The sequence below is a fragment of the Coturnix japonica genome, chromosome 34 (assembly GCF_054131305.1).
Source record: "Coturnix japonica strain WE chromosome 34, WE-NBRP24, whole genome shotgun sequence".
Classification (NCBI taxonomy): Eukaryota; Metazoa; Chordata; class Aves; order Galliformes; family Phasianidae; genus Coturnix; species Coturnix japonica.
The window spans coordinates 1,591,748-1,618,761 of NC_140696.1; the positions used below are offsets into that span (position 1 = coordinate 1,591,748).

The 27,014-nt window shown below is 49.7% G+C and overlaps 2 protein-coding genes and 1 long non-coding RNA gene across 4 annotated transcripts; 2 read left to right on the forward strand and 1 right to left on the reverse strand.

Moving 5' to 3' along the window:
• Positions 1–677: 677 nt before the first annotated feature.
• Positions 678–3,292, forward strand: PTS (6-pyruvoyltetrahydropterin synthase). Of its 2 annotated transcripts, XM_015883847.3 has the most exons (6): positions 678–769; positions 1,382–1,461; positions 1,761–1,783; positions 2,386–2,442; positions 2,675–2,745; positions 2,871–3,292. In XM_015883847.3, the coding sequence occupies exons 1-6, from the start codon at positions 696–698 to the stop codon at positions 3,010–3,012; spliced, it is 447 nt and encodes a 148-aa protein (XP_015739333.1). In that variant the 5' UTR covers positions 678–695; the 3' UTR covers positions 3,013–3,292. The 2 variants fall into 2 exon arrangements, with proteins under 2 accessions (XP_015739333.1, XP_085381992.1); XM_085525866.1 differs by lacking the exon at positions 1,761–1,783.
• Positions 3,293–5,041: 1,749 nt separating this feature from the next.
• Positions 5,042–5,791, forward strand: LOC146755274 (uncharacterized). The gene is made up of 2 exons (XR_014938197.1): positions 5,042–5,494; positions 5,620–5,791. It is a non-coding gene; the product is annotated as an uncharacterized LOC146755274 (long non-coding RNA).
• A 2,055-nt stretch (positions 5,792–7,846) lies between these two features.
• LOC107324131 (uncharacterized) lies at positions 7,847–12,286 on the reverse strand. Its single transcript, XM_015883848.3, has 4 exons — positions 12,070–12,286; positions 10,544–10,763; positions 10,009–10,067; positions 7,847–9,355 (listed from the first exon to the last, which is right to left on the reverse strand). Exons 1-4 carry the CDS (start codon positions 12,233–12,235, stop codon positions 9,228–9,230), a joined length of 573 nt encoding a protein of 190 aa, XP_015739334.1. The 5' UTR covers positions 12,236–12,286; the 3' UTR covers positions 7,847–9,227.
• Positions 12,287–27,014: the final 14,728 nt, after the last annotated feature.

A 27,014-nucleotide genomic window follows, 5' to 3' on the forward strand; every position in this document is an offset into this window, starting at 1 on the left:
CAGCTGTCGTTATTTATAAGGAAACAAACAACAAACTAGGTCAAACAACTGCCCTGTGGGCCCAACCAGTGCTAACATCACCTCTGTGAGGATGAATGAAAGGGTGAAAGGGAAAATAATGTGCACAGTGTACAAATGTTGAGTCTGTGACCACATCCAGAAATGGGATCTTCTGCAGACAGCCCTGAGAGCGTGTTTGCATGTAGATCTGAAGGTCTGCACAAAGCAGCACTGAATAATAGAATCATTATGGGAAAGACCTCCAAGATCATCCAGTCCAACTGCCCACCTACCACCAATGCTGCCCATCACCGTGTCCCGCAGTGCCACATCTCCATGTTTCCTGAGCACCTCCAGCAATTGTGACTCCACCACCACCACCTCTCTGTGCAGCCTGTGCGCAACCACTTCTCCTGAGATGTTTTTCCTAATATCCACTCTGCCCTCCCCTGGAGCAATTTAAAGGCATTCTGTCTCATCTTATTGCTGTGGGAAGAGGCCGACCCCCACCTCTGGCCTTAACCCCCCTGGTCTAACAGCCCACACTGTACTAAACTCAGCTGCTTCTCGCTGCCGTTCCCTAGAGCAGAACCTGCTCCCGGCACCGCCCAGCAGCGCAGCATCCCTCCGGGCCGGGCACCGCGGGAGGCGCTGCGGAGCCGTTCGCTGCGGGCCCCGGATGGAGCCGCCCCGCAATGGCACCGCCCGCAGCGCGCCTGGCGCGGCTGTCCCGCACCGCCAGCTTCAGCGCCTGCCACCGCCTGCACAGGTGAGGGGGCTCCGCCGGGCGCTGCTCCGCCGGGCGCTGCCGGGTCGCGTCCTGTCGCCGTGCTTTGTATTGCACGGGGAAGTTCCGCTGGGTTTGTTGGTTCGCTCGTAAGACGCAGCGCTTGTTGCAGTTCTGGCGCTGCTTACCAGGAACCCGAATGGTTTTGTGCTGATCAGGCATGAATTGCAGCCGGGGTGAGGCAGGCGGGATGTATGGAACTGCTGACCTAAGAACAAAAGCGAGACAGAAAAACAAACAAAACAAACAAACAAACAATGCCATCATGTCTGCATGAGACGAATGGGATGGGACTTGGTGATCCAAGCCAGGCTCTGCTGTGCTCCCTCTGTGCTGCCCTCGGGGTGGGAGAAATTGTGGATTAAGTTCGGGAGGGGGTGAGTCATTGAATGGCGCAGGTTAAGAGGGGACCTTAAAGACCATTTGGATCCAACCCCTTGCCATAGGCAGGGCTGTGCAGCATCTCTTCCAGCCTGGCCTTATTCCCATCCAACCTGGCCTGGGGGGAGCAATGGGGGGATCTGGGACACGCAGCTGGGGTGACACCATGCAAATCTGCAGTGGATTCTGAAGTGCCTTGTCTGCCTCCTGCAGTAAATCACTGAGTGATGAAGAAAACCTGAAACTCTTTGGGAAGTGCAACAATCCCAATGGCCACGGGCACAACTACAAGGGTAAGGAGTTGGCTTCCATGTGTACATGTGTGCATGTGGCTCTTCATGGACATGAGGGTGTCCCTGGGGATCAGTAGAATGGCCTCTGTGAGTGCATGACTCAGAGCTGCTACTCTTAATGCAGTGGATAACTTCTAATTAAAAGAGTTGTGCTTGTAAGTGTTGTGCAGCCTGCACCTGGTGAGGAACTGCTGAATGGGTTCTCTGCCTCCATCACCAGTAGGGTTGATCTCAGGTTCATGGTGTCACACACATGATCTAATAATTCCTCTTTGTTTTCCTTTTAATTTAAATTGCAGTTATAGTCACTGTGCGTGGAGAGGTGAGTAATGCTCAGTGTTCCTTCATTCCTTGCAGCAGTGGCAGTGGGGCAATAGGGCTCTGTCTCCAGCAGATTCAGTTTAGTTGCTGGGTTTCCTGTGGTATGTGCATCACTGTGGAAGGTTTTCAAACTTCAGCTGTTCACCTTGCCCCTAACGAGGCTGAGGTTACTGAGGTTAGATTGGATTGGATTGGATTGCTTAGGTTGGATATTAGGAAAGAGTGGTTGGGTGGTGGCACAGGTTGCGCAGGGAAGTGGTGGAGTCACCATCCCTGTCGGTGTTCAGGAAGTGTGGAGATATGGCACTGAGGGACGTGGTCAGTGGGCAGTACTGCTGGCAGGTGGATGGACGAGGTGGTGTTCGAGGCCTTCTCCAACCTCTGTGATTCTATGATTCTGTGTGTTGCAGGCAGTCTTTTCCCCCTGGTGTCAGGGAGCAGAGCCGCAGGCTGCTGTGTGCACATACAGGGGTAGAGTAGGGACTCAATATGTGAAGGTGAAGAGGGATTTTTCTTATGGCTCTGATTTGTGCCAGCTCAAGGCAGCCTTGGTAACAAGGGCCCGTAGCTAGGCTACTAATCTGCCTTCTGTTTTCCCTCCAGATTGACCCTGTTTCGGGAATGGTTATAAACCTGACAGACCTGAAGGAGTACATGCAGGTAAAGCACCCCTCTCCCAGACACCCCTGTGTTAGTTTGTCTGTTGGAAACATGGTGAGTTAACAGTGGTGGTAAACAAAGAAGTTAAGGAGTGATTTAAGGACTCAAGTGTTTTAGCACGGTGATGTGAGGCAGTGCCATGTCTCAGCTGGGAGGTTAATGGGTGGATGAAGGGATATCTGCACATTTGTGTACAGAGTGCTGGAGCCTGGACTCTCCTCTCTTTCTGCAGCAGGCGATCATGGAGCCACTCGACCACAAAAACCTGGATAAGGATGTGCCCTACTTCACTGAGGTGGTGAGGTGGGTGGAGGTCTGGGGGGGCTGCAGGGCTGGGCAGCAGTCAGTGCAGGACTCAGACCTCAGCTGGGGTAGCGCTGTGAGTGCCATTGCTGATGGTTCTGAGTCTGCTGATGTTTCTCTCCCAGCACCACAGAGAACGTTGCAGTGTTCATCTGGGAAAACCTCAAGAGGCTTCTGCCTGCAGGAATGCTTTATAAAGTCAAAGTGTATGAAACGGACCAGAACATTGTGGTCTATAAAGGAGAAGAAACAATTTCTGAGAGGTGAAATGAGCCGAAGCTCAGCTGGTCGGAAACTGACACCTGCTCACGTCAGTGACACCATCAGCCCCGCTCACTGTGTTCTGAAATGAAGCCTTGGTTATGTACTGCAAAAGAACCAACCAAGGGAATTCTTCTGCTAGAGATCTTGCAGCAGTTTGGGTTATCACAATTCACTGATGCATCTGCCTTTACCCAAGACATTCCGGTTTCATAAAACCAGAGTGCTGAGCTGATGTGCAATATGCAATTGTACCATGCTAAATAAAGCAGCTATCCAGAGAGGAGCTGGCTTGGCAGCATATATGTCTTAAAGTCATAGAACAGTTTGGGTTGGGGGGACCTCAAAGATCATACAGTTACAACCCCCCGGCCATGGGCAGGGTTGCTGACCACCAGCTCAGGCTGCCCATGGCCCCATCCCACCTGGCCTTGAGTGCCTGCAGAGATGGGACACCCACAGCTCTCTGGGCAGCAGTGCCAGCGCCTCACCGCCCTCTCTGTGAAAAACATCCCCCTGACATCTAATTTAAATCTCCCTTTTTTAAGTTTAAAACTATTTCCCCTTGTCCTGTCACTGTCTACCCATGTAAAAAGTTGACCCTAAATGCAGTTTATTGGCCCTTGACTTGGGATGCTTTGAGACTGTAGACTCCTAAAAGCTTTGTGGCACAAGCAGCAAGATAAAGTGTGCTTTTCTTAGGAATTCTGTAGGAACAGCATGAAGCTCTCCCTTTGCTGGAGGAAGCAGCCAATGGGTGCTCCCAACTGCAGCGATCAGCAGCTATGTGGGGTTTTCCACCAAAAGAACCACAGTCTGGAAAGCTCGTGTAGACCTTTGGTGTGCACCAACCACTGGGGCTGCTGCTTCCACTGCCTCCCACAGCTGGGTGGTTGCAGAGGATGGGGCTGTGATGTGTTCAGCTGAATGGCAGCCAGTTCTGAGGATACTGTGAAATCCTAGAACTGGGAGAGGAATGCGCGTAAAGCCAGTTAGGGAACAATAGCACAGTTCAGCTGGCTGCAATGAGGGCCTCCCACCTGCCAGCCTGGGCTGGAGCAGCTCTGCGTGTGATTCCCTATCACATGAGCAATGTGCCAAGCGGTACTGAGAGTCATTGGGAGGTATGGCCGCAAAGAATAACTAAATGCATATAATTAAAAGGTGATACCCAGAGTAATAATTTACGAGCGCTACAAGGAAGTTTGCGGTTGAATAATGACAGCAAACAGCACCACTTGGAAAGGCTTAATGAAGCTTACCTAATAGTTCACCTTTGGCTGGAATGTGCTGGTTATGGCTCCAGAAAATACTTTGACTGCTTTATTTAGAACTATGTCTGCTAGACATGAGGATGGTCCCATGTCTTCATCCATTATTGCTCAGACATTGTGGCTGGGTCCAGCTCAGGAAGTGGATGCCCTGCTGACCTCATCCTCTGCAACAGCAGAGCTGTGGAGCTCTGGCAGTGCCCCCGTCCTCCTAAGGGCAGTGCTGTGGGAGCTGAAGGCTCTGCAGCACTTGTGTCCAACCCACACACAGCTTCACACAGCCCAGCTCCAGGTGTGCATCCATTGCTCACTGTGCCCACTGCAGAGTGCCATGGGCTGAAACCAGGGCACGGGGTTTGAGAGCAACTGTGTTCAAGGATGAAGCACAGGAAGAGTAACATCTCATCCAACATCTCTGACCAACACTGTGAGACCTCACTGAGAGCTGAAGCCACTGCCACCGAACCACACTGATGTGTTTGTTAGCTTCACAACCACAGGGTCACAGACCCCAATGGCTTTGCTGCCCTCTTTCTTTTAATGTTGTAAAATATTCAAAATTAAGATAAGCTTGATTACTTGTGTATGTTAACTACATTGTATATTTAATGAGAGCTGCTCCAAAAGTAATGCCTCCTGTACTATGATGTCAGCCCACCACATTGGAGGCAGATGGTGGTGGCACAGCAGTAGAGGTGGAACCTTCCCACCAATATCCCGTTCCATGTTGTTGCTGTGTGACAGATGGCAGCAGAGGGGCAGTTGAACACAGCGGTGTCTGACGTGGAAGTGCAGAGGAAGCAAAGGGGTGGAATCATGACCCCACTGTCATAAATCCACATTTGCTGAAGGTGTCTGGAGACCAAACAGTGGATGTGAGCACAGTGAGAGGTGGGTGGTGCATTTCAACAGTGGCAAAAGTGGGTCACCTCTGCTGGTGCAGGTTTTGTTATGTGCAGCTGCACCTCTTGCTCATTGCTGGTGAAAGTGCACAGCTAATGGTGGTGCCTATGTTGAAAAACAGTGTTTTGTAGCTGAGAACCTGCTTTATTCAATAGCGTTATGCTCTTTTATCAGTTGTAGTTTCCTTGCAAATAAAAGGAAGGCATTATTTGCAGTGCGGCCTATGTATATACAGCCCATGACGTTTCCTCTTCACTCAGTGTGGCCTAGGAAAGCCAGAAGGTTGAAAACCGATGCTCTGCAGTGTCACACAGGTGGGAGTGCTCAGATCTCATTGATGGCATCACAGCCCTCTGTTTCTCACTGTGTGGGGCACAGCAGCCTTTGTTCTGGGGAAGCTGTGCCCCTTCACCAAGTTCTGCTGTTCTCTCATTCTCAGGTGTGATGCATCAGGCTGCCTAACCACTGTGATATAAATGGTGCTGTGTGATTCACAGGTCCTTTGGATCTTCAGTACGTCACAGGGACCCAAACATACCACGTGGTGGCTTTCTCAGAAGTATAATGTAGCTATCGATAGTGATGACAATAAACAAGAAAAAGTACAGCAATGTACTATTCTTAGTGTGAAATTGGGTACTGGGCCAGAAAAGAATAGCCCACATTAGTTTTACTGCTGTACAACGTAACACTGACAAAGTCCCACAGTAACTGGGGAATTTGTATTTATTGCTGCATTGCATGTCCAGGAAGTACTCGGGTCCTTCTGTCTGATCTTGGATACCAGGAAAAACTCATCCAAAATAGTGGTCGGGCAATGGCACGGGCTGCTCAGGGAGTGGTGGGGTCACCGTCCCTGGAGGTGCTCAGGAAATGTGGAGATGTGGCACTGAGGGACACAGTCAGTGGGCAGTAATGGTGGTAGGTGGGCGGTTGGACTGGATAACCTTAGAGGTCTTTTCCAACCTCAGTGATTCTATGATCTGTTAGGTTTAAATTGCAGCAAAGCTGGAGTGATGGAAATAAAGCAGGGACTGGGAAATGGTGGGGGTGCTGGGGGCAGGCAGTGTTGAGATTGTGATGCCCCAGGGGTTCTGGTGCTCACCTTCTGCTCACAGGGGTCTTGTTCTTTGCAGGAATGTGTGAGTCCGTGCAAGAAAGTCTGCAGGAATCAACATCCAAATTCATGGGCTGGGGAGGGCTGTGTAGAGTTAGCATCGTTAAACATTAGGCATTTCAGTGCTGTGACTTAGTTACTGAGTGATGAAATTGGAAAACAGGAGAGCTGTTCAGGTGACAGGGGTGTCCGGGACAGCAATTAAAATTTCAAAGCTAATCCCAGGAGAGCTACTGTAGGAGCATGACACACTGAAACACAAATAGCGGTGTAATGATGGCAAGATCAGAAACACGCTGTGCTGAATTCAGCAGGGACTGAGTGGAGGGACCCCCTCCTGCCTTCCTGTCCCACACAGGGGCAGTGTTGTGGGGTGGGGGCAAATACTGGGGCTGAGCCAAGTTCAGTGCCACTCCCAAGGCTGTTGTTTGTATTTCACTGTAGTCCCAACATTGACCACGTTAATGAATAACCCACACAGTGTGTCTGATGGGGCAGCCCAGCTCTTCCTTCTGAGGTCAGGCTGCAGTTCCTGGCTCATGGCATGTGGTTCCGGGCCCTGTGTGCAGTGAGGAGGGCAGTGCTGGGGAGCAGGGAGCGGTGGATCTGCTGCTGAACCGCATCTGTGTGCTCAGAGGGGGAAGGAGCGCATGGTTGCAACACACGTACAGGGGTGCTGCTGTGTGTCCGACCCATCCGAACATGATGTTTGCTTGCTTTGTCCTGACACCCAATGCATCTTTTATTGCTTGGGTGTGTGTGTCCCCAAGTGCCATAAAGCCATTAGGATGGGAGGGTCATCAGCCCTTTGGCTGTCACTGCGCCAGAGACAGGAGCTGTTTGTTCCCTCCTTGCAGCAGGGCTTGGGAAACTCAATGACTGCTCTCAAAGTGATGCAGAAGTGTGCAAGGCTTTGGCACAGCCCTTTGGCACAGCAGAACACAGCCCTATGTGTTCTGCTCTCAGAGCAGGGCTGCTGCTGCTGGGAAAGATGGGGCAGTGGTGAGCTGGGCTGGATCCACCCCTTGTTCTGCAAGGGTGGAAATGGAGCAAGGAAGGTTAATGTTTAATCCTGATGGTCATGTTGATCTCAGAATGAGCAGTATACTTCCTCCTGCTGTATCAAGGGTGAGAAATAGCAGTAAAAGGTTAAGTCTGCACTCCAAGAAATTGGGGTTGTTCTGATTTCCACGAAGCACTGAGCTTCCCTGGGTGTCATGAAGTTGAAGTAATGGAAGCAATGGAAGCAATGGAAGGGTGGGGAAGTGCTGCAGTGCTTTGTTGCTCACAGCTGCAGCCATTCTGGCAATGCTTAAACAGAAGGAAAGCCAGGACAGGAAGCTGGGGGCATTCTGTGGGAGCTGTAAGCACGAGGGGTTCCTCATTCTCTGCACATAGGGAGGGGTGCAGCCCAGTGCTCAGCATCCCAGCCTGCTCCCCACCCTAAGCCTGGTAACAGGGTGTTGCTGTAAGGTTACCTGGAGGAGATTTGATACGTTATCTGACCAGATAGTCATATTGACAGGAAGATTAGAGTAGAAAGGCAATATACTGCGCTAAGTAGGATTTTATTGAGTGCTATGCACTGCCATCTTGGAAAGTATAACATTATTCCAGTTACTCAGGAGCTGCTAATTAACCTGCCTGCAGAACAGAAGGCAGCTGTAATAGCTGGGCCGTAGAAACGTATTTCAGTGAAATTTTGTGAAACATTCCACAGGTGCATCAATCACTCCATGCAGTGGAAATATCATTCATAATATTGTGCTTAATTTTGTGCTTGGGACTGCTGACTTTATAAAGCAGCCAGCCAACAGATCTCCAGGGGTGGGAATAAGTGGAAATCAGTGGGGCTTCACTACAGCCTTGCAAAACCCAGCTATGAGAGGGAGGGATATTTCTTCTTTGGAGGCAAACCACAGCTTTTTGAGACAAAATCTGAACAAAAGTGGACTTGAGTGAGATATGTCCACGTCAGAGCAACAAGAGCCTCAGTGGGGAGCAGAGGAACACATCATGGGGAGGCAGCCAGGCTCTGGAGTCCACAGGGCTGAGGGCTGTGCCCTGGGTTCAAGGACAGGTGAAAGCAAATTCCCCTTACACACAGCCATGAGCTGCAGGGGCAGACTGTGCTGGTTGGGGCTGGAGCCTGGCCATGTCCCAGCCAGCAAACACTGCTCAGTGCAACAGCCAGCTTTTATTCTTTGGTTTATTGAGATTTGCTTCAGAAATAAAATAAAAATAATAGCAATTACTGCAATTTCCTTCATAAATTCCATCTGTATAAAAACACAAAAAAAAAATAATAAAAATCAAGACATTCCATGGCCCGTCCAATCACATCCCACAGCAGAAACTGCTGCTGATTAAAAACTGAATAAAAAAAAAAAATTAAAAAAGAGAATAAAAACAACCACCCTCTCCACCATTCAAGAGAGCCAGAACCAAACCAAGGGAGCTTTCCAGGACACAAGAGCAGCCAGCTCTGCCCTGGCTGTGGCTCACAGACCTCTCCTCCAGCTCCTCAGCACACAGCAGTACTAGGATGAGGAGAGGGCCTTTCCCCTCTCTAAGCACTTTCATGCTTTTTTTTGTGCTTCACGGGACCCCAGGTGCTGAGGAAAGGATTAACCCATCCAGTGCTCCTGCTTAGAAGGGGTCTGCTCCTAAATCACCTCCTCCAGCTGTTCAGAGCAGAGTGATCTCTGACTTGCTAATCTTGCTGCGTTTGCTGGCCCTGGGTGAGGGAAGTATGGGGAGATCAGCTCTGTGGCCATAGACCCTTATAATCTAATGTAGAAGTGCAGTTATCATCTTAATACACATAAGAAGTGAGTGATTTTCCTGAGTAGATCAGCTGCCTGCCCTCCCACCTGTGCTGTGGGTGAGGAGAGGAGCAGCACAGCTGGGTCATCTCCTCTCCCCATCTCCTAGGAGAGCAGTTTGCTTGTAGTGAGGAGCATCAGCAGCTGAGTGATGGCGATGAAGAAGAAGCTGCTCTGGATTGCGGAGACGGAGTCAGGGGTTGTCGTGGCTATGGTTGGATTTGTTTGTGGATCTGAAAGAAACCCCCAGGGTAGATTAGAAGAGCACAGGGCCAACTACAGACCTACTTGCTGTCATTTTTCAGAAATGTGTCAGACCTGTGGTATGGAGTGGGATGTATGAGTATATCCACTGATATCAGTGGAGCATTGTCAGGTTAGGCTTGAGGCTCCTGGGGGCAGGGGATCCCCTGGACTACAGAAGCATTACCCATGATGGCAAGCCTCCATGTACCTTCTGCACTTAGAACCATAGAATCAGTAAGGCTGGAAAGACCTGTAGGATCATCCACTCCAACCATCCACCTACCAACACTGTTGCCCACTAAACCACATCCCTGCGTGTACCACCTGCCCTTTCCTTAAACACCTCCAAGGATGGTGACTGCACCACCTCTCTGGGCAGCCTGTTCCAGTGCCTGCCCACACTTTTGGAAGGGAGATTCTTCCTAATATCCAACCTGCAACTTCTCTGTGGCTATTTAGTGTCCCTTAAAGGTGAAAGGAAGAATTTATAAGTTCAAGTATAGCATTAATCCTGAAGATCTTCTCACCTCTCTGGGTGTCTTTGCCTTGTCTCCTGGCTACTGGAGAGATGGGAAACCCAACACCATGGCACACTGCTCACCCCACTGAGAGACCACCCCACTGCACCCTATTTATTTACCTTCCTGCAGGGTCACCTTCTTGAACTCAGTGGAACTGTTGTCAAAGATGATGTATGCCCTATGGAGGGAGGGAAGAGAGGAAAAGGCATGAAGAGCAGATCATGAGATGGGATGTGTGCTGTGACCACCTGTTCCTTGTAACAGCAGTGTTCCTGGTAATCACTAGAGTAATGAGATTTCGCATTCTTCCTTCTGGCAGATAAGGCCAATCAGATTAATGGCTATGGTTTCCTTTGGTAAATATTTTCCATTGGTGCAGCTTCATTAGTGTTCATGGAAATAAGGGGTGTTCAGTCCCTTAATTTCCATTGAACTAATTTACATCCTTTCTAAAGTGAGCAAACCACTAGGCTGGCAGCGGAGTGACCTCCAGATTTGGCTTTGCAGAAAATATTTCCTTTGTATTTTCAAGTGAAAATCTGGAGCAGGCACAAGAGTTTGTTACAGCTGCTGTTCTGGGGGTGGGCTCCTGATTGTGGGCATTGCTGGGAGCTGGTGTAGGTGAGTACTATCCCAGTTGGGACATAGCATTACCTTATTTCCACGGAAGATAGGTTACTGCTTGGAGATGTCCAATTTACTGTTGCAGAAAGTTCTTCAGCGCCATTTAATGTTGCTGTCTCAACATCATCGCAGGTTTGATTTTCTACTCCATGCCATTCTCCTTCACTGGTATTTTGGGGGGACAAGGCTTGAAGTAAATACATGGTCACATTTCTGTCTGCGGTGTAGTTTCTGTCAACACTTACTGTAACTGCAAAGAAAGCAAATGAGACAAAGTAAGTTGTCTGTCCCATAGGACTGCTATCTCAGATCCCCTGCCTTCAGGGCTTTCAGCCAAGGGAGCTCGCACAGTGCTCTCTGTGTGACACAGAGGCTCAGGGAAGGTTGTGTCCCCTCACCAAAGCAAGAAGAGCCTCTCACCTCCCCCCTGCTCTTAACAGGGGGATCTCTTCAGTCCCCATCTACAGCCCCTGCTATGGAGGATGACGACACCAAGTCAAACCACAGCTCCTGGGAGGAAATCTTAACTGGCTCCCACACAAATGGCAGGGGTGGAAATTACGCAGGGGATGATCTGGTGAGCAGCCCGCAGCTGACTTTGCCATCCCCACCCTGTTGCTCTCCCAGTCTCCATCCCAGGTTGCTTATTCACAGCAGTGACAAGTCTGTGCAATGTTGCTGTGCACCACGCTGCTACTGAATGCAGCAGTGGGACTGGAAGCACACTGGAGCATGGGGAGACCTGCCTGCCAGCAGTCAGGTGCATACAGCTGTGTGTGCCACCTGGCTGTAGCCCTCCTGGCCCTCAGCATCCTTCAGGTGAGAACGGCTTCAAGTGAAACCCCTCAGGACTGCCAGAGACAGAGGAGATGGTGTGAAATTGCTGTTAGCGTCAAAACCCAAATCCTGTGCTCAGAAAGAATCACAGCTCAAGGTAACAGCTGTAAGCAAAACCCTCTCCTGTGAAAAATGCAGCCATCTGCAGTGGGTGCGCCCTGGAGTGAGGCTCGAGGGAAGCTGTGCCTGTCCATCCCAGCAGAAAAGGAAGGGCTCAGAATGTCCTTGTTTCCCTGCTCTCAGTGTTCAGATTTTCTTAACCTCAAGGCAAAGGGACGCCTGTCATCAGGTCTGGGATGCTGGGACCAAATTTCTTACAGGATTAAAAGCCATTTTCCGTGATTGATGCTGAATGTGCATCAACTGCAAAGCAACTTCTTCTCTGTAGAGCCATTACTGCCAACCAGGGCAAATCCTCAAGGAGGAAAGGGAACAAAACCACAAGATAGCACCCCCCAAAATTCCATGTTTTTGAGTCCTTCGTGTTTTGGCCAAAAGGTTAAGGTGGAAAAAAGCACCCTAAGGAAGGAAAGAGAATTTGATCGTATAGACATGGAATAGGAATACACAGGGTACAAACAGGAGAACTGTCTCCTGCCTGAAGTAAAACATCATTAGATAGCACAGGTTCTAAGCACATCTAAGAACAGCATAAGATTCAAGGATCCCACTGGGTTAGAGGCAGCAGAGGCAGCACAGTGGGATGGAAGGTGGCTTACCCTGGTAGCTTGTGTTGGCCATGTACTCCTGAGGTGTCACAGTCAATGAGAAATTGCCCTCCTCCATTGCATTACTGAGAAAATAACATACATCCGTCTGCAGGTATGCGGGGACAAGCAGAGTCCCAAAGAGGAGGAATTGCAGCAAGTAGTGAGCTGCCATCATCCTCTTGGATGTCCCTGTTTCGTGCACCTGGGAACTGAGAAAGCCTGACCGTTTCACAGCCTATTTATATGGAGATTTTGATGAGGTAAATGCAAATATTTCCCCCTCCCCATCCAGCTCGTTGTACACACCCCTGGTGGGAGGTTTCTCTCATGGTTTTAGAGATTACTTCCTCCTGGTCTCTTGGCCTCTGGGTGAACTGCCTAAAATATAGGGGTGATGAGCTGTGCGGGGGTAAAACCCACAGCATGTGTATCATGGGGGAGTCCCATGGATGTAAAGCAAGTCCCCGCTTGCCTGCTCCCCTGAGCCACTTTTGTGCACATTTGTGCAGGAGTCCCAGTGACCTCTGCAGGAACCCCAGGCCATGGGGACATGGAGCAGCGCTGGGCTCCCACTGCCAACCCCTACCCTGCTTTCCTTAGCAATCAAACCAACCCATGATGGTAGAGGTGTCTGCAGACAGCCGGCTCAGTGAAAGCCCTCAGTGTTCTGTGCAAAGGAGCCCGAGCTTTGCTATTCTTCCCCTCTGTGCTCTCATGGGTTGTTGGCCAGGATGCCAGAGGCTGACTTTTGCAAGCGCTCCTGAGCCATCAGGGAGGTGACGGCGTGGGCTGGCAGTGCCTTTCCATCCTGCCACCAGCCTGAGCAAAATCCGGGGTGTGCAGCACTCATCAGAGGTGTGGGGCTCATCAGTGGTGGTGGCAGGCCTGAGTCAGCAGGGAATGCCCTTCCTGCCTCCATCTGCCCCATGCTGGTTCCTGGAGACCCTCATTGAGGTTCTGCTGAGCCCACCTGAATTCTGCTGAGCCACTTCTAGGCTGGGAGTTCTGCATTCCCTTCCCCTTCTCATCTTCCCTTTTTTCAACACCAAACCACCTCACACAGGTGGTTCCCTTTTGTTCCTCCTGTACTATGCATGGTTGTGTTCAACATTTCAAACAAAAGCTGAACAGAAGTGGAAGAAAATGTCAGAAAATAGGTGGGTTCAGGACAAGCAGGGTGAGAAGGGAGAAGCAGAAAAGAGTGGAAGAAAAAGGGAATGTATTGGGAAAGATGGTATGTTCTTGGTGACATTGATGTGGGTCAGAGGTAAACTTTGCAGAGGTAATGCAAAGGGTGTGGAGAAAATGGGAGATCGAGTTCTTTGGGCTCACTAAATTGGCTGAGGTCATGGCCATGTTACCTGGTCACTCCTCCCTCCCTCCTAGGTGTCCCTGAGCAGAGGTGGAAGGAGCCCAGAGGGTCACAGTCTGTCACAAACAGGGTCTGTTGTCCTGCAACAGAGAGCCAGAGGAGCTCAAGAAAGGAAGGCAGCCAGCCATGAGGGGATGGAGAGGGGAAAAAGCAGAGCAAGGTGGAAGCAGACGGTTTTGCAAGCACAGCCTCACTGATGACGCTATTTGCCCCTGGGGGTTTCACCCATAGTATCTTTGCAAAAGCTCTATGCCATTCTCTGCTGATGAGGATGAGTCAGTCCAGTGTCACTGGAGCAGAGGGTGTTGGAAACAGATGAGTTTGCTTCTGAGAGGGAAATTAATTTTGGAGAAGAAAAGGCAGGACGTGATGGTGTCACATATATCACAAGGAAAGTCCTGTTACAACCACATAGCAAATAATAGTACAAAGCAAAAGAGATCTTTGTAAGCAGTGATGGAAGTGGCAGTGTGCGTTACACGATATGTACTGCATGGAGATTTTCAGTTTTGTTCTTCAACTATGCAGATAGATGAAAGCTGTATTTTCCATGGGAAAGGGAGAGTAGAAATCTGTCATGGTGAGAGGACACAGCTGGAAGGATCACTGGGGGAAGCAATAACAAGGGGATTTTTAGCTCAGAAATGGCTTCATGGTCTGATTCATCTGGGGATGGACTTATGTCCCCTCTTGGTGGGTGGACAGGAGGTGTTCTCTTGCCCTTCTTTCTCCTTGCAGGCACACGTGCCATGGCTCCTTCCCTGCCCTGTCTTCTGTGTATTTATGGGCAAAACTGAAGCTGCAGATTCCACATGTTTCTTTCAAGGTCAAACCATGACTATTTACAAGAAGCCTTGTGCTGTTCTCTGCGTATCCACAGGAGGTGGCTTCTGCCTCCCAGAACCAGCGGGGACAGGAACTGGGCCCCTCACTTTGCCTTTGTGGCTGTCTTCAGGGTGTGTGAGCAGCCAGATTTGGGATCTGCCCATCCCTGGGGATGCCCATGCAGACCTTTGACCTTTGCTTCGAGCAATAGGATGGGGACCTCTCCCCACTCCCTTCTTCACATCAGCTCATCTCCTTTTTGTCTTCCCCAGGGACAGATGCACCTTCCCTCCGCAGGTGGAGGACTGGAGCAGGTCAGTACCCCGAGGTGAGGGCTGTGCTGCAGGTGCAGAGCTGCAGCCCCACAGCACTGTTGGCCTGGGGGAGAGCAGAAGGTGAGAAAACGAAACTCACAGCAGCAGCCGGCATGTGAGGGAGTGCCCGTAGCAAAACCCAGTGGTATAATAAACCATCGCATGCAACAACCTGCTCCCATGACTCACAACAGGACTGGCACTATCTGTCCTGTGTCACTGTGGCTGGAACAGGTGATGCCATTGGGGTTGAATGGGACAGGGCCAGGGCTGTGCTGCGTGGTGGGGCTCCTTCCCACCTGCCGGGCATTCCCTGGTGCAGCAAGAAAGGTGTTGTGAGGCTGCCAGCTCTGCCCAAGGCATGGGTGGTGTGTTTCCTCTGATCTCCCCTGCATGGCTTTATTGGACTATTTATTTGCTCGAGTTGAACAGCAGGTAGTTGAGGTTTACTGGTCTGCTTTGCTGGTAACGACAGGGTGTTTTATTGGTTTACTGGTCTGGTTTGTTCGGTAACGACAGGGTGTTTTATTGCTGCCTGGTTGCTGAGCTGGCTTTGAGAGATCCCTTGTGCTGTGCACGGTGTGTGGCACCTCCCCCCTGTCCGTGCTCTGCAGCAGCTCCCTGGGGTCACAGCAGCTCAGGGCTGGGGCTGCAGCACTAATAGGATGCAGCAGAACTGCAAGGCCACTATTTCCCTATGAGATCCAGGCTTGCTGCAGGGAAACATCCCATGGACTGGAGCCCTCTGCCCCAGTCCCCGCGGTAGGATTTTCCCATAAAGACTTTTGGCTGGCCTGAGAGCCCTGGAGGGGCTTTATCTGGGCGTGAATAAGAAAAGGAGGATTGTTCTCTGCATTTGGTTCTGAGGGATAAAGTCCTGAAGACCTCTTTGTTATCTGCATCAGAAAAGCTTGCAGGGCAGGGAGGAGGGTGTTTGCAAGGGAGGAATCTTGTTTAAAAGACAAAGGCGTTGTAAAAAGGCACTTCCCTAAAGGGAGCAGTTTAACAAAAGGGAATTTTCCTGCCTGGCCTCCACTGCCTCTCAGCACTTCCATTTACCAGCTTCTGACGTCTGTTCTGTCGTCTGGCAGGTTGCACTGGTGCAAATCCCCATTGAGCCAGTCAGGGTCCTGCGGCTGCCCGTGCTCCTGCCCTCCATCCTCCATCACAGGGAGCAGGAAAAATTGCAGCTATGGCATCTCTGCTGCCACCTGCAAGCTCCTGGCCCACACCTGGCCCCGTTTGGTGTCTGCTTCTGGCACAGCTCCTGCCTGGCTGTCCCAGTGCTGCCAGCCCGCTGCCTCCAGCCCCAGCACTTGAGGGGTTTCCTGGAGGTTTTGCCATCTCCCTCCTGCAAACTTTGCTGAGGAAAGGGAAAGCCATCTGGGGTAGTGCAGCGTCTCAGTGCCATTACGAGCAGATCTGGTGCCAGACACCAGCACTGCATCAGCTTTCCGTGGAAAGGTGTATGCCTGGGAGAGATTGGAGCCCTGTACATCACTGGAGAGTGGAGCAGGAGCTCAGCTGGGACCTGTTAGTGCTCCCCGTGCTTTATTTGCCTTGCGGGGCAGTGTGTTTGCCCAGAGACATTACCAGGCTGCACCCCTGTTTGCAGAGGGCTCATGGCCGCCGCAGCTTGCAGGGCTTCTGCACCGTGCTGCCCAGCTCAGGGAGCCCCAGGGAGGAGCTGCTGCTGGGCAAGGTGCCGGGCTGCCCAGGAGATGGCAGCAGCTTTCCACAGCCCTGGCTGAGGACGTGGGCACTGCTCTGGGTATCCCTGCTGCAGCAGGGCTTGGGCCAGAGGGACCTGAGGATTCCTTCTACATCCACCAGTTTGTGGTTCTGCAGTCCCAGCCGGGCCCACAGTAGTGTGCACGGACAGCTCTGGAGAAGATTAGGGTCAGAGGAACCCGGCAGAGGTAGGACATGGCTGGTAGGACATGGTAGGACAGCCCAATGGGGCGAGATGCCACAGCCCTCATGCCTGTGTCCCCATTTCACGCTGGGATGTGCTGTGTTCAGGACAGCTCTGAAGGCTACTGAGGTTGGGTGTGGGGCTGGAGTTGCCTGCAGGTGTGGGTGCTGCTGTGGGTCTATAAATGAGGCTGGGGCTGAGCTGACCTCTCCTGGCCCTGCGGCAGTAAGAATGGCTCTTTGAGTAATTGTGGGAAAGGTATAAGGGATATCTGGGCTATGGAAGAGAGGGATTTGTACGTGTGAGGCAAGCCAGGGACTGCAGCCCTGGGAGGTGGGCAGTTTGGTCGACTCCAGGTCAGCTCCAGCTGCAGTGTGGTGAAGGTGTCTGCAACTTCATTCCAGAAAGACAGCTTCCACCTCTATGGGACTGTTTGTTTATCACCGATGCCTCCTCACTGGAGATTTCTCCTTCTGAATTTGCCAACTGGAAGGTGACCTCTGGTGCGATGAGGAAGGAGAGATGATGTGTCCTATAGGAGTGGTTTAATCATCACTTTCTACTGGCATTTGGAGATTTCCCATTTAATCAGTAATGAAAGTGCCTGGCAATTAATTCAGTAGGGCTCTCGGTGCCCTGAGCACTGTGCTGTTGGTTGTGTGCTGACCTTCCTCACTTTCATTCCTTTTTGAAGAGTAATAAAGTTGCTGTAATTAATTGCAGAGGATACAGATTTCTTTCCCAGTTCCCCAGTTGCCATTTCATGGCAAGTGAAACTCCTTGGTTTTCAGTTTGGATGTGTGCATGTAACTTTGTGGTAGGCAAACTGGTGCTGCCGACTGGGAAGAATGGAAAATAGGGGAGGGCAAGTACTCAAAGTCTTTGCTTGGGTTGGAGATTCAGCACTGCCTTGGCGTGGTGCCGGCTGCAGTCGCAGCAGCAGAACCTCTTGTGTTTAGCCCCAGAGGAGTCCCTAATTAGCAGAGAAACTGCAGAGCTCTGAGCATGTTTGGGAATGCTTTAGTGCAGTGGCCCCCTGAGGTTCATTAAACAAATGAATTCAAAGCAGTCAAACAGCCAGGATCTTCAAAGTGACGAGGATTTGGGTCCCAGGGAGAGCGGCACAGCAGTGAAAGCAAGCTGGCATTGCAACCAAACTGCCTTCCCAAATGGGTGAAATAAAGGTGCCCAGATCCCCACAGGACACCAGGAACTCCTGAACTCCCAGGCTTACCATGCTGCTTGACATGAGAATGTACATCAAAAGCCCATTTAGGAGTTGTCTATTCAGTCCTGCCTCCTCCTCCATCCCTCCTCCTGCAGCACAGGAGCTGCTGTGCATGGGCACTGGAGAGCAGTGGGATTGGGGCTGCCCCCTCCTCGTGCCTCGGAAGATCTAAGTCTGTGCAAGCCTGGGTCTGGTAACACATGTGACAGTTATTAATGGAAGTGTCAGCAAACCCAAAGTGAAAGGAGATGAGGAATCGCTCACACTGACACACAAATGGAAAATAGAAAGGATGGGGCTAGTGGGAGACAGGCACAACAGATTGCATGGGGCACAGCTGCGCTCACAGGGAGAGGTAACAGCAATTTGGGCCCTGCTGCCTGGGCAGGAGTTTAAGTCTCATAGAATTATGGAATGGCTCAGGTTGGAGAGGACCTCAAAGCCCACCCAGTGCCACCCCTGGCCATGGGCAGGGCTGCCCCCCACCTGCTCAAGCTGCCCAGGGCCCCATCCCACCTGGCCTTGAGTACCTGCATTTGTCCCAGTGCCAGCTGCAAGGAGGAGCACCTGACCAGATACCTGCTCCCTGGGTTGCCCATCCCAATAATTTGAGCCCTAATTTAAAGAGGAGAAGTGTGTATTCTTCACAGGAAAAAAACCCAGCAGGTTCTAATCCTTGCTTTTAGCCTCCCTCTCCCAATACAGGGTTTCCCAGCATCTCTAACTATGCGAAACACGTCCCTTCTTCAGATAAAAAAGGCAATTTTCCACTCGGGCAGCAGGAAGCAAAGTGCAGATTACAATACCTGATGGTGTTTTGGAGGAATGCTAGCATGTCCCTCTCCCTATATGACAAGGTTGTTATTGGTGCATGACAAGGACGAGCAGTAGGATGTTTGAGCCATCAGCCACAGTGTGGAGTAAGGGACTGCTGGCACCTGGAGTTCTGCGGGGAGCAGGGAAATCCTAGGACAAATCCATGGGCCTGGGAGGAAAGGCAGGACATTGCCAGCTGAGCAATGGGACTGGTGGCTCAAAGTGTATTAAGGTGCCTGAATGTATACAGATATGGATGGCGTTCAGTTCTTTAGACACCTCAGGACACACAGGAGCTGCTTTAACCCTGCTAGCCCAATTCCTGGCAGTGTTAGTAAAGATTGATTTACCTTCCTGAAAGCCCACAATCTGTTTTGGGTCTGAATGCGGTGCAACATATGAGTTGTGACGATGTGTCTTCTTTTATGGTTTGGCTGAACACATTTCAGCTCATGAAAGCACAGCCATTCCTTGAAACTGTAGTTTAACCATCGGCTGCAAATCAGTCTTCAGCAATGGTGAGGACCAACAGCACAGCAGCACTTCTCAGCCCTCCTGCCTTCCCCAGGTCTCTTCTGCTTCCTTCCTAGGCACTGCAAAGCCTTTGTGAGGATTGATTGAGTAAATTGCTGGAGCAGAACAATGTGTGCTCCCTTTTCCAACCAGAGAACACCTCTGCTCGCTGTTGATAAATCATATGTAAATTACCTTCCATTTCTTAGGTGCTAACATTAAAAACAGGTACAAAAATACTCTCCACCATGCTGTGAATATCAATGAGGTTCTTTGTTTTTACTGGCTTGAAACAATGATGTTTGATGAAGGCTCATTTGAGAGAGATGCTGTGATCCAGAGATACCTTCAAAGTTACCCAAATGCAGAGAGGGCAGCCTGAAGCACTCATTGTCCCTCTCTCATTATTTCCTTGCTGTATGGATGTAAATTGGGCACTTATGGTGGTGAGGAGCAGATTTGTTGGCTACTGGTATGGTACAAAAGCTCTTATCAATACAAATCCCTGTGCTCTGTGCTTGGGTCTGTGTGTTGGTAAATGCTGTCCTCTGCATTCAGTTATTCCCTCCTCTGTTTACCTCCTCTGTTCCTTCCCTTCATCCATCAGTACAGACCAGTGTTGTAGAAGAGAAACAGCATAGGAGGAGGGGGCAAATCCCAGAGTCTCTTGGTGGGAGCACTGCTGGGATCCCTCTCCCTGAGCTCTGTGCCATCAATCAGAGGTTATGTCACTCTCTGCTGTTTGCAAAGAGCACACTCTGAGCTGTGGCTGCAGGAGCATCAGAATGCCCCATATTGCAGAGACCACTCAGGAGTCATTATGCAATGCTGTACTTTATGCTGAAGAGCCTAGTGCATGAGTGTGCAACTTTTGGCTTGCTTGCCACCTATGTGGCATGGAGGAATTCAATTCCACACCTTTGCTTCCTCTGCACTTCCATGTCAGACACCGTTGTGTCAGACTGCCCCTCTGCTGCCATCTGTCACACAGCAACAACATGGAACGGGATACTGGTGGGAAGGTTCCACCTCTACTGCTGTGCCACCACCATCTGCCTCCAACGTGGTGGGCTGACATCATAGAACAGGAGGCATTACTTTTGGAGCAGCCCTCATTAAATATACAGTATAGTTAATGTACACGAGTAATCAAGCTTATCTTAATTTTTAATATTTTAGAACATTAAAAAACAAGAGGGCAGCAAAGCCATCAAACTATGGGGTCTGTGACCCTGTGGTTGTGAAGCTAACAAACACATCAGTGTGGTTCGGTGGCAGTGGCTGCAGCTCTCAGTGAGGTCTCACAGTGTTGGTCAGAGATGCTGGATGAGATGTTACTCTTCCTGTGCTTCATCCTTGAAAGTGGCTCCATCTGAATATGGGAGATACAAAGAAAAGAATTCCTGTTCTTCTTTTAGTTTGCATAGGTGGAAGCACAGGGCTGATGTGGTAAGTGATGGGTTTGTTCCAGGGTAGCTCTGGCAGAAGGCACATCTCCTTCTCTCTTTGGGTAAGATATAGCATCTCCTCTGTAATAGCAGCACCCAGGAGTGACAAACTAAGAAATGATGCTATTTTGAGAGCACGTGTGGGCACCAGTGCTCAATTTATCAAAGGTGAAGAGGGACTGCAGTTAATTATATACTGCAAGGAGAGCGGAGAGCCTGCCTTGCCCTTGTCACAGGCTTTCTCTCCTGTTTGCTGTGGCCCAGGGATCTGCAGGTGGATCAGTTATTTTCTCCTAGTCACACTCCTTCACTGTTATTTCTTCCTGTTTCAGTGATCATTTCTCCCTGATGCTTCAGAGGAAGTTTTGTTCCCCTTGGAGGGCAGCAATTTCCCCAGGGGAGTTCCACAGAGGCAGAGAGTGCAGGAGAGACGTCCAGCCAGTGAGTGCAAGCCCAGGTGTCGCCCTGATACATCACTCATATTTCTACCCTAAATACACACAGTACTTAAACACTGCAAATCCCAGACAATCCTTCAATTTTATAAACTCTGTGGATTGATTTTCCAATGAAATCCTTCCACTGCAAGATCCAGGTTCATTTATATAAATTATACAGTGATTTATTTAATGACCTACTTTGAGTGCTATAAATTCCACCATGTCTGTGCGATTTATTATTTAAACACTGCATAAATCTTGCAGGACAGAGCGAGGGGAGAATGTGTGTGGAGGGGAATAGCTGGAATGGTGCCTGACTGGGAGGAAAACAAGGTGTGTGCTGGTGCACTCGTATGGAGGTTGTGAGTCATCCCACGCTGGCAGAAAGCCTGACTTAGATCCTGGAACAGCTTCGAGGGGAATTGTCTGAGATTTCTTCATCTGCATACATTATAAAGTCATTGATTTACTGGAATAGAGTCCTAATAGTCAGTGAGCGTGGCACTAGAAAGAAGCCCGCGGAAGAACATCAAAAGGCAGTGTGACATCTCAGCTATCTGAAACTGCTATCATTCCCTCTCTTTAACTTCCAGAATGAGAAGGTAACATGCACACAGACATGTGAATCACAGGTTGGAGGGGACCTCAAAGCCCACCCAGTGCCACCCCCGGCCATGGGCAGGGTTGCCCCCACCAGCTCAGGCTGCCCAGGGCCCCATCCCACCTGGCCTTGAGTGCCTGCAGGGATGGGGCACCCACAGCTCTCTGGGCAGCAGTGCCAGCGCCTCCTCTCCCTGCTGCCACTCCTCTGTTGGTGCAGCCCATGGGATGTCATCCATGCACACAGATTGAGTGAGAAAGAGCTGTGTTCAGACATCTCATGTTGTGTGCTGAAGGAATGACCTCCTTTTAAAGATGCTCTAAATTAAACAAAGGTTTCAACAGTGTTAATTAGTTAATGGTTGCAAAGAGCTCTGAAAATGCAAAGACCCTTATAAGTGATAATTATTATTGTTGTTATTATCAGGTCTACAGCAGCAAAGCACATGTAATTGGTGGTTAAGCTCCCCAGACACAGTCTAATCCAAAGGCACAACACTGCTCCTACCACCAAGTGCTTTAAGCAGGATCAGTTCTGCTCTGCTTGAGGGAACAGTGGGAGATCTGTAAGATCCACTGAGTACCTGGGGCCAGACCCCATGCTGCTGTGTAGCACTGTCTTCTTCAGGAGCATTCATTTCAGTGTTATCAGCTGAGCTACTTTGCTTTATTTACCATGTCAGGAAAGGCATTGCCTTATTTTTTTGTGTTTATTCACATATGGTCATCTCAGGAGGAATTGTATTCCCCGGCATCTTGCAATTTCAGGGATGGAGAACTCAGAGATCCAGTAGCGAGGATCCCATCAACTGCCTTAGGAGGCTGAGTGTGGAAAGGAAAAATGCTCTGAAGGAATGTGCTTGATCAAAGCCTGGAAAAGAGGTGTTCTTATCTTCATGTTGCAAAGAGGAAACTGAGGCTCTTACCCCTCTCTGCTGTTGATTTGTTCTACTTGTTTGATCAATGAACCCAAATGCCCCATCATTGGAAACAGCCAAAGTCGGTCTGGACGGGGCTCTGAGCACTGCTGGAGCTGTGGTTGTCCCTGTGCACTGCAGGGAATAGCACCAGGCGGCCTTTGAGGTCCCTTCCAGCTCCAAGGATTGTATGGTTTGATGAGATCACCCAATGAAAACATATTTCAGCCTCGAATGGACTTGCCATGGAGAGATGTCTATAATTAGCAGGGATATAAAAGGCTGGGTACCATGACCAAGGTTTTCTGAGTCCCATCTCTCCTGTCACTGTTCATGGACAATACTCAAAGGTCACACGATTTTTTTTTTTGTTTTCCTTTGCTGGCGTCATAGTTTTTAGTTGTATTTCTGCAATTTTGAGGTCTGTTAATTAACTCCCTTCAGAGCTTCACTTGTGGATTTTCCCATTTTAGCACACTCTGATTATTATTTCAGGCTGGAGTAATGAGCAGAGGGAAGAAGATGTCATTTTAATATAGGTTAAGTATTACAATGTCAATAGTTTTTTTTTTTTTTTTTTTTTTTTTTTTTTTTTTTTGTAATTACAGAATATAAAGAAGACAAATGGCTAATTGCAGAACATTAAGACAAGTGGAAATAGCTGAAGTTTCTGATAACCTCTCTGAACCTTATTTTTTCAATAGAAAGTTACTTTTGTGAGGAAGCTTTCAACACAAAGACTGTTTTCCCCTGACTACAAGACTGGTGGGCAGAGTCAGTGCAACAGCCACAGGTTTGGACACACTCATTTGGCCAGAGAGCTGTGGGTGCCCCATCCCTGCAGGCACTCAAGGCCAGGTGGGATGGGGTCCTGGGCAGCCTGAGCTGGTGGGGGGCAGCCCTGCCCATGGGTGGGGGTGGCACTGGGTGAGCCTTGAGGTCTCCTCCAATCTGAGCCATTCTGTATTCTATGATATATTTTTCATCCCATTGCAATGTGTGAAGGAATTAAGCCTCAGAGAGCAAGAAACCAGAGGCTGGAGTGAATCATGGTGCAGGATGCAGCTGATCTTGCTAACAACACAAAAGCAAAAAAAAAAAAAACCAACAAAACAACAATAGGTGAGATCAAAGGAAAACCAGAGGGAGTATTCAGCACAAACGTGGACCCCAGCTCCAAAGGCTTTATACATCACCAGAAAACCTGCAAACAGCTGACCCAGATTTCTGGCATCACAGAACTCCCGGGGCATGGGAATAGTTACGTGCTTAGTGAGAGCAAGTAAACAAAGGAAGGATAAAAACCACAAGGGAGCTTTTTCCACAGCAAGAGTTTCTGCTCGCTTCCCTTAGAGCAATTAAAGTTTTGCTGGAGATAATTGTATTTTCAAGAAAATGGTTAATGAACTGGATAAACAACAACAGGAGGAAATGCAAAGCCAATAACTGTCCAGCTGTGATGCATAGCTCTGTCTGCAAGTTAAACACAACACTTCTGTGTGGTCACATTGTCCTCAGTCTGCATGATACTGGGGGTCACCTGGAGCTGAAACATGGACACAGAGCCTGGCCTCCCTGCCTGGGGCAAGCTGGACACCAGGACATGGGGCATACATAAGAGATACATAAGGGTTTTTTAATTAAGTACAATAACTATCTTGTATATTTAATGAGAGCTGCTCCAAAAGTAATGCCTCCTGCTCTATGATGTCAGCCCACCACATCGGGGGGCAGATAGTAGTGGCACAGCAGTAGAGGTGGAACCTTCCCACCAGTATCCCATTCCATGTTGTTGATGTGTGACAGATGGCAGCAGAGGGGCAGTCTGACACAGCGGTGTCTGACATGGAAGTGCAGAGGAAGCAAAGGTGTGGAATTGAATTCCTCATGAGTCCAAACTTGCTGAATGTTTCTGGAGAGCAAAGAGTGGATGTGAGCACTGAGAGGGGTGGGTGGTGCATTTCAGCAGCAGCGACAGGTTTTGATGTGTGCAGCATTCAGAGTCTTGCTCATTGCTGCTATTAGTGGTGACTATGTGGAAAAATAGCATTTTTTTAGCTGCAAATTTTCACTGTCAAATAGTGTTATTGTGCTTTTTGTGTTAGTTGTAGTTCCCATGCAAATACATGGGAAGAATTATTTATGGTGCACCCTATATATACATGGCCCAAGACAATTGCTCTTCACTCAGCACAGCCCAGGCAAGCAAACAATTGGACACCCATGGCCAAGTGTGTTTGGTGCTGAGCTGGGAGAGGTGTGAAGAGCTGTACGCAGAAACACAAGCGTGCATTTGCACAGGTTCTTGTGAACATGAGGTTCAGAAAGGCAGGTCCTTTAGAAGTGAGTGCTGCTGAGTGTCACACATGAGCTTGCCTCTTGAGACCTCTGTGTGCACCATGTAGCTGGAGCTGCATTGTGGCTCGGGTGGCAGGCAATTATTTTTTATAATGGAGGGGAAATGACTTTCCTTAATGGAGCATGATAAGTTCTTGTTTGATTCGCTTTTCCATCTGCATTGGTTTCATAATGGGACAGCAAAGTCTACAGCAGCTCAGGGGCAGTTCTTGCTGAACACAGTGCCCCTGATGAGGTGGGCAGGCAGGAGGGGCAGGTGGGGCTGTACTGCCAGCCTGGACTCTGAGGGATTGGTGGGCACAGCCACCTGTAATTGCTGTTTGATAGAATCATGAGCTGCTTTGTCAATGACAGCAGAGTAAGCTGCCCTGGGTGGGAGCCTTCTGCTGTCCTGGCCCTGTCTGAGAGTTGGGTATTCTGCAGGGGGAAGAGCTGTTTGCAGAAGACAAAACTAAATCAGACACTTGCTTTATTTTTAAGCAGTCAGCACAGCACAGCTCTGCTTCACAGAGGATGTGTCGCATCAGCTCATAGAATCTTATGAAGACTTAGGTTGGAAGGGACCTTAAAGATCATCTAGCTCTAACCCTTGGCCATGGGAAAAGCTTCTCCCCATCAGCTCAGGCTGCCCAGTGTCCCATCCCACCTGGCCTCAAGTGCCTTCTCTAATGTAGTGCTGTCTGAATGAGATGGAGCACAGGGCCATCTCAAACACAGCCATCCTCATTTCTTCATGCTTTTCACTAATTTAATCTCCTTGCAGCTTCCTCCACAGTCATCTCCATGTTTGGAAATGCCTGTTTTAAATGGGACGAACTCCATCCAGTCTGGGACCTGGAAACTGGCTGGAGTTAGATGTGAGAAAGCAATTATTTCCTCAGAGGGCGGTGAGGCGCTGGCACTGCTGCCCAGAGAGCTGTGGGTGCCCCATCCCTGCAGGCACTCAAGGCCAGGTGGGATGGGGCCCTGGGCAGCTTGAGCTGGTGGGGGCAGCCCTGCCCATGGCCGGGGGTGGCACTGGGTGGGCTTTGAGGTCCCCTCCAACCTGAGCTGTTCTACGATCCAACGAGATGGCTGCGTCCTGCCCAGGTACTGTTGTTGTCTGTACAGCTCTGTGAGTAGCGGCCTCCAAAGCCCACGTTTGCTATGGAGAGTGATCATAAAGGCAGCACTTAAAGCCAGGACTGATCTTGGCCAAGGCTCTGTGTGCTTCAGCACAGGGTTATGGGAACCAGGCTGAAATCCTGGCTTGCTGGAGTCGGTGGGACTTTTGCCATCGATTTAATTGGAGCCAGAATTTCCTGCCACTAAGAGTGTTAAAAGCAGGCACCGATCCAAGGACATGAATTCTGGAGTTTGCTACAGCATTGATGATGGCAGCACAGCCCAGGTTCATGCTGCAGGAGTGCACTTGGTGCTGGGCAGCTTCCAGACACAGCAAGGGGCAGCAGCACAAGCTGGACAGTTTGCATAGCTCTCCTTGGAGCTGGGCTCCCAGCTGTGGGCTGCTTGATTGAAGGGAGGCTTTCTGCTCTCTGAGATGGAGAGAGGGCCCAAACATCAGCGAGTGCTGGGTGCTCCCAACACCATTTGCTGGGAAATCATAATGTATTAACTGCAAATCTTCCAGTGCAATATTTGTTCAATTTAATAAGTTATGCTAGAGAATACATAGGTGATAAATTAAGTCCTGGCCCTGCCAGAATTGTCAGGTCTGTGTAGTGTTGAATACACCCTGCTTTGGATCCCTTTGGGAGAGCTGGAACAGGGCTGTGGTGATCAGCTGGGACGTCCTATCTCTTCTTTGATTTTTCATTTAATCAGTGCCCATTAAATGTGTAATCTCATCATCTGGACATCTGTATTTGATGTAGCTGAGGAGTGACCCTATCAAATTCCAGTTGAAAGCCATGATGGGACTGGATACTTGGGCTTTTTCTTTTCTATCATCATAGTAGTGGGGAAGTATCAATGTTGGTGAAATCTGTGAAGCCCAGAGAGACTCCAAGAAGAGAATTTGGGGAAATAAACAGGCCAAGTCCTTTTAAGAGCATTTCAGGAGGTGTTTTGCTACCCTCAGGACCATCGCATTTAATAGCCACTGATGACTGATAGACTGTCAGATGGATTTCCTGCTCCTTCCCAATGCTTTATCAATCTGAGCCACAGTGATCTTTGCTTGTGGCCATGAACAGAGGCACTTTATCT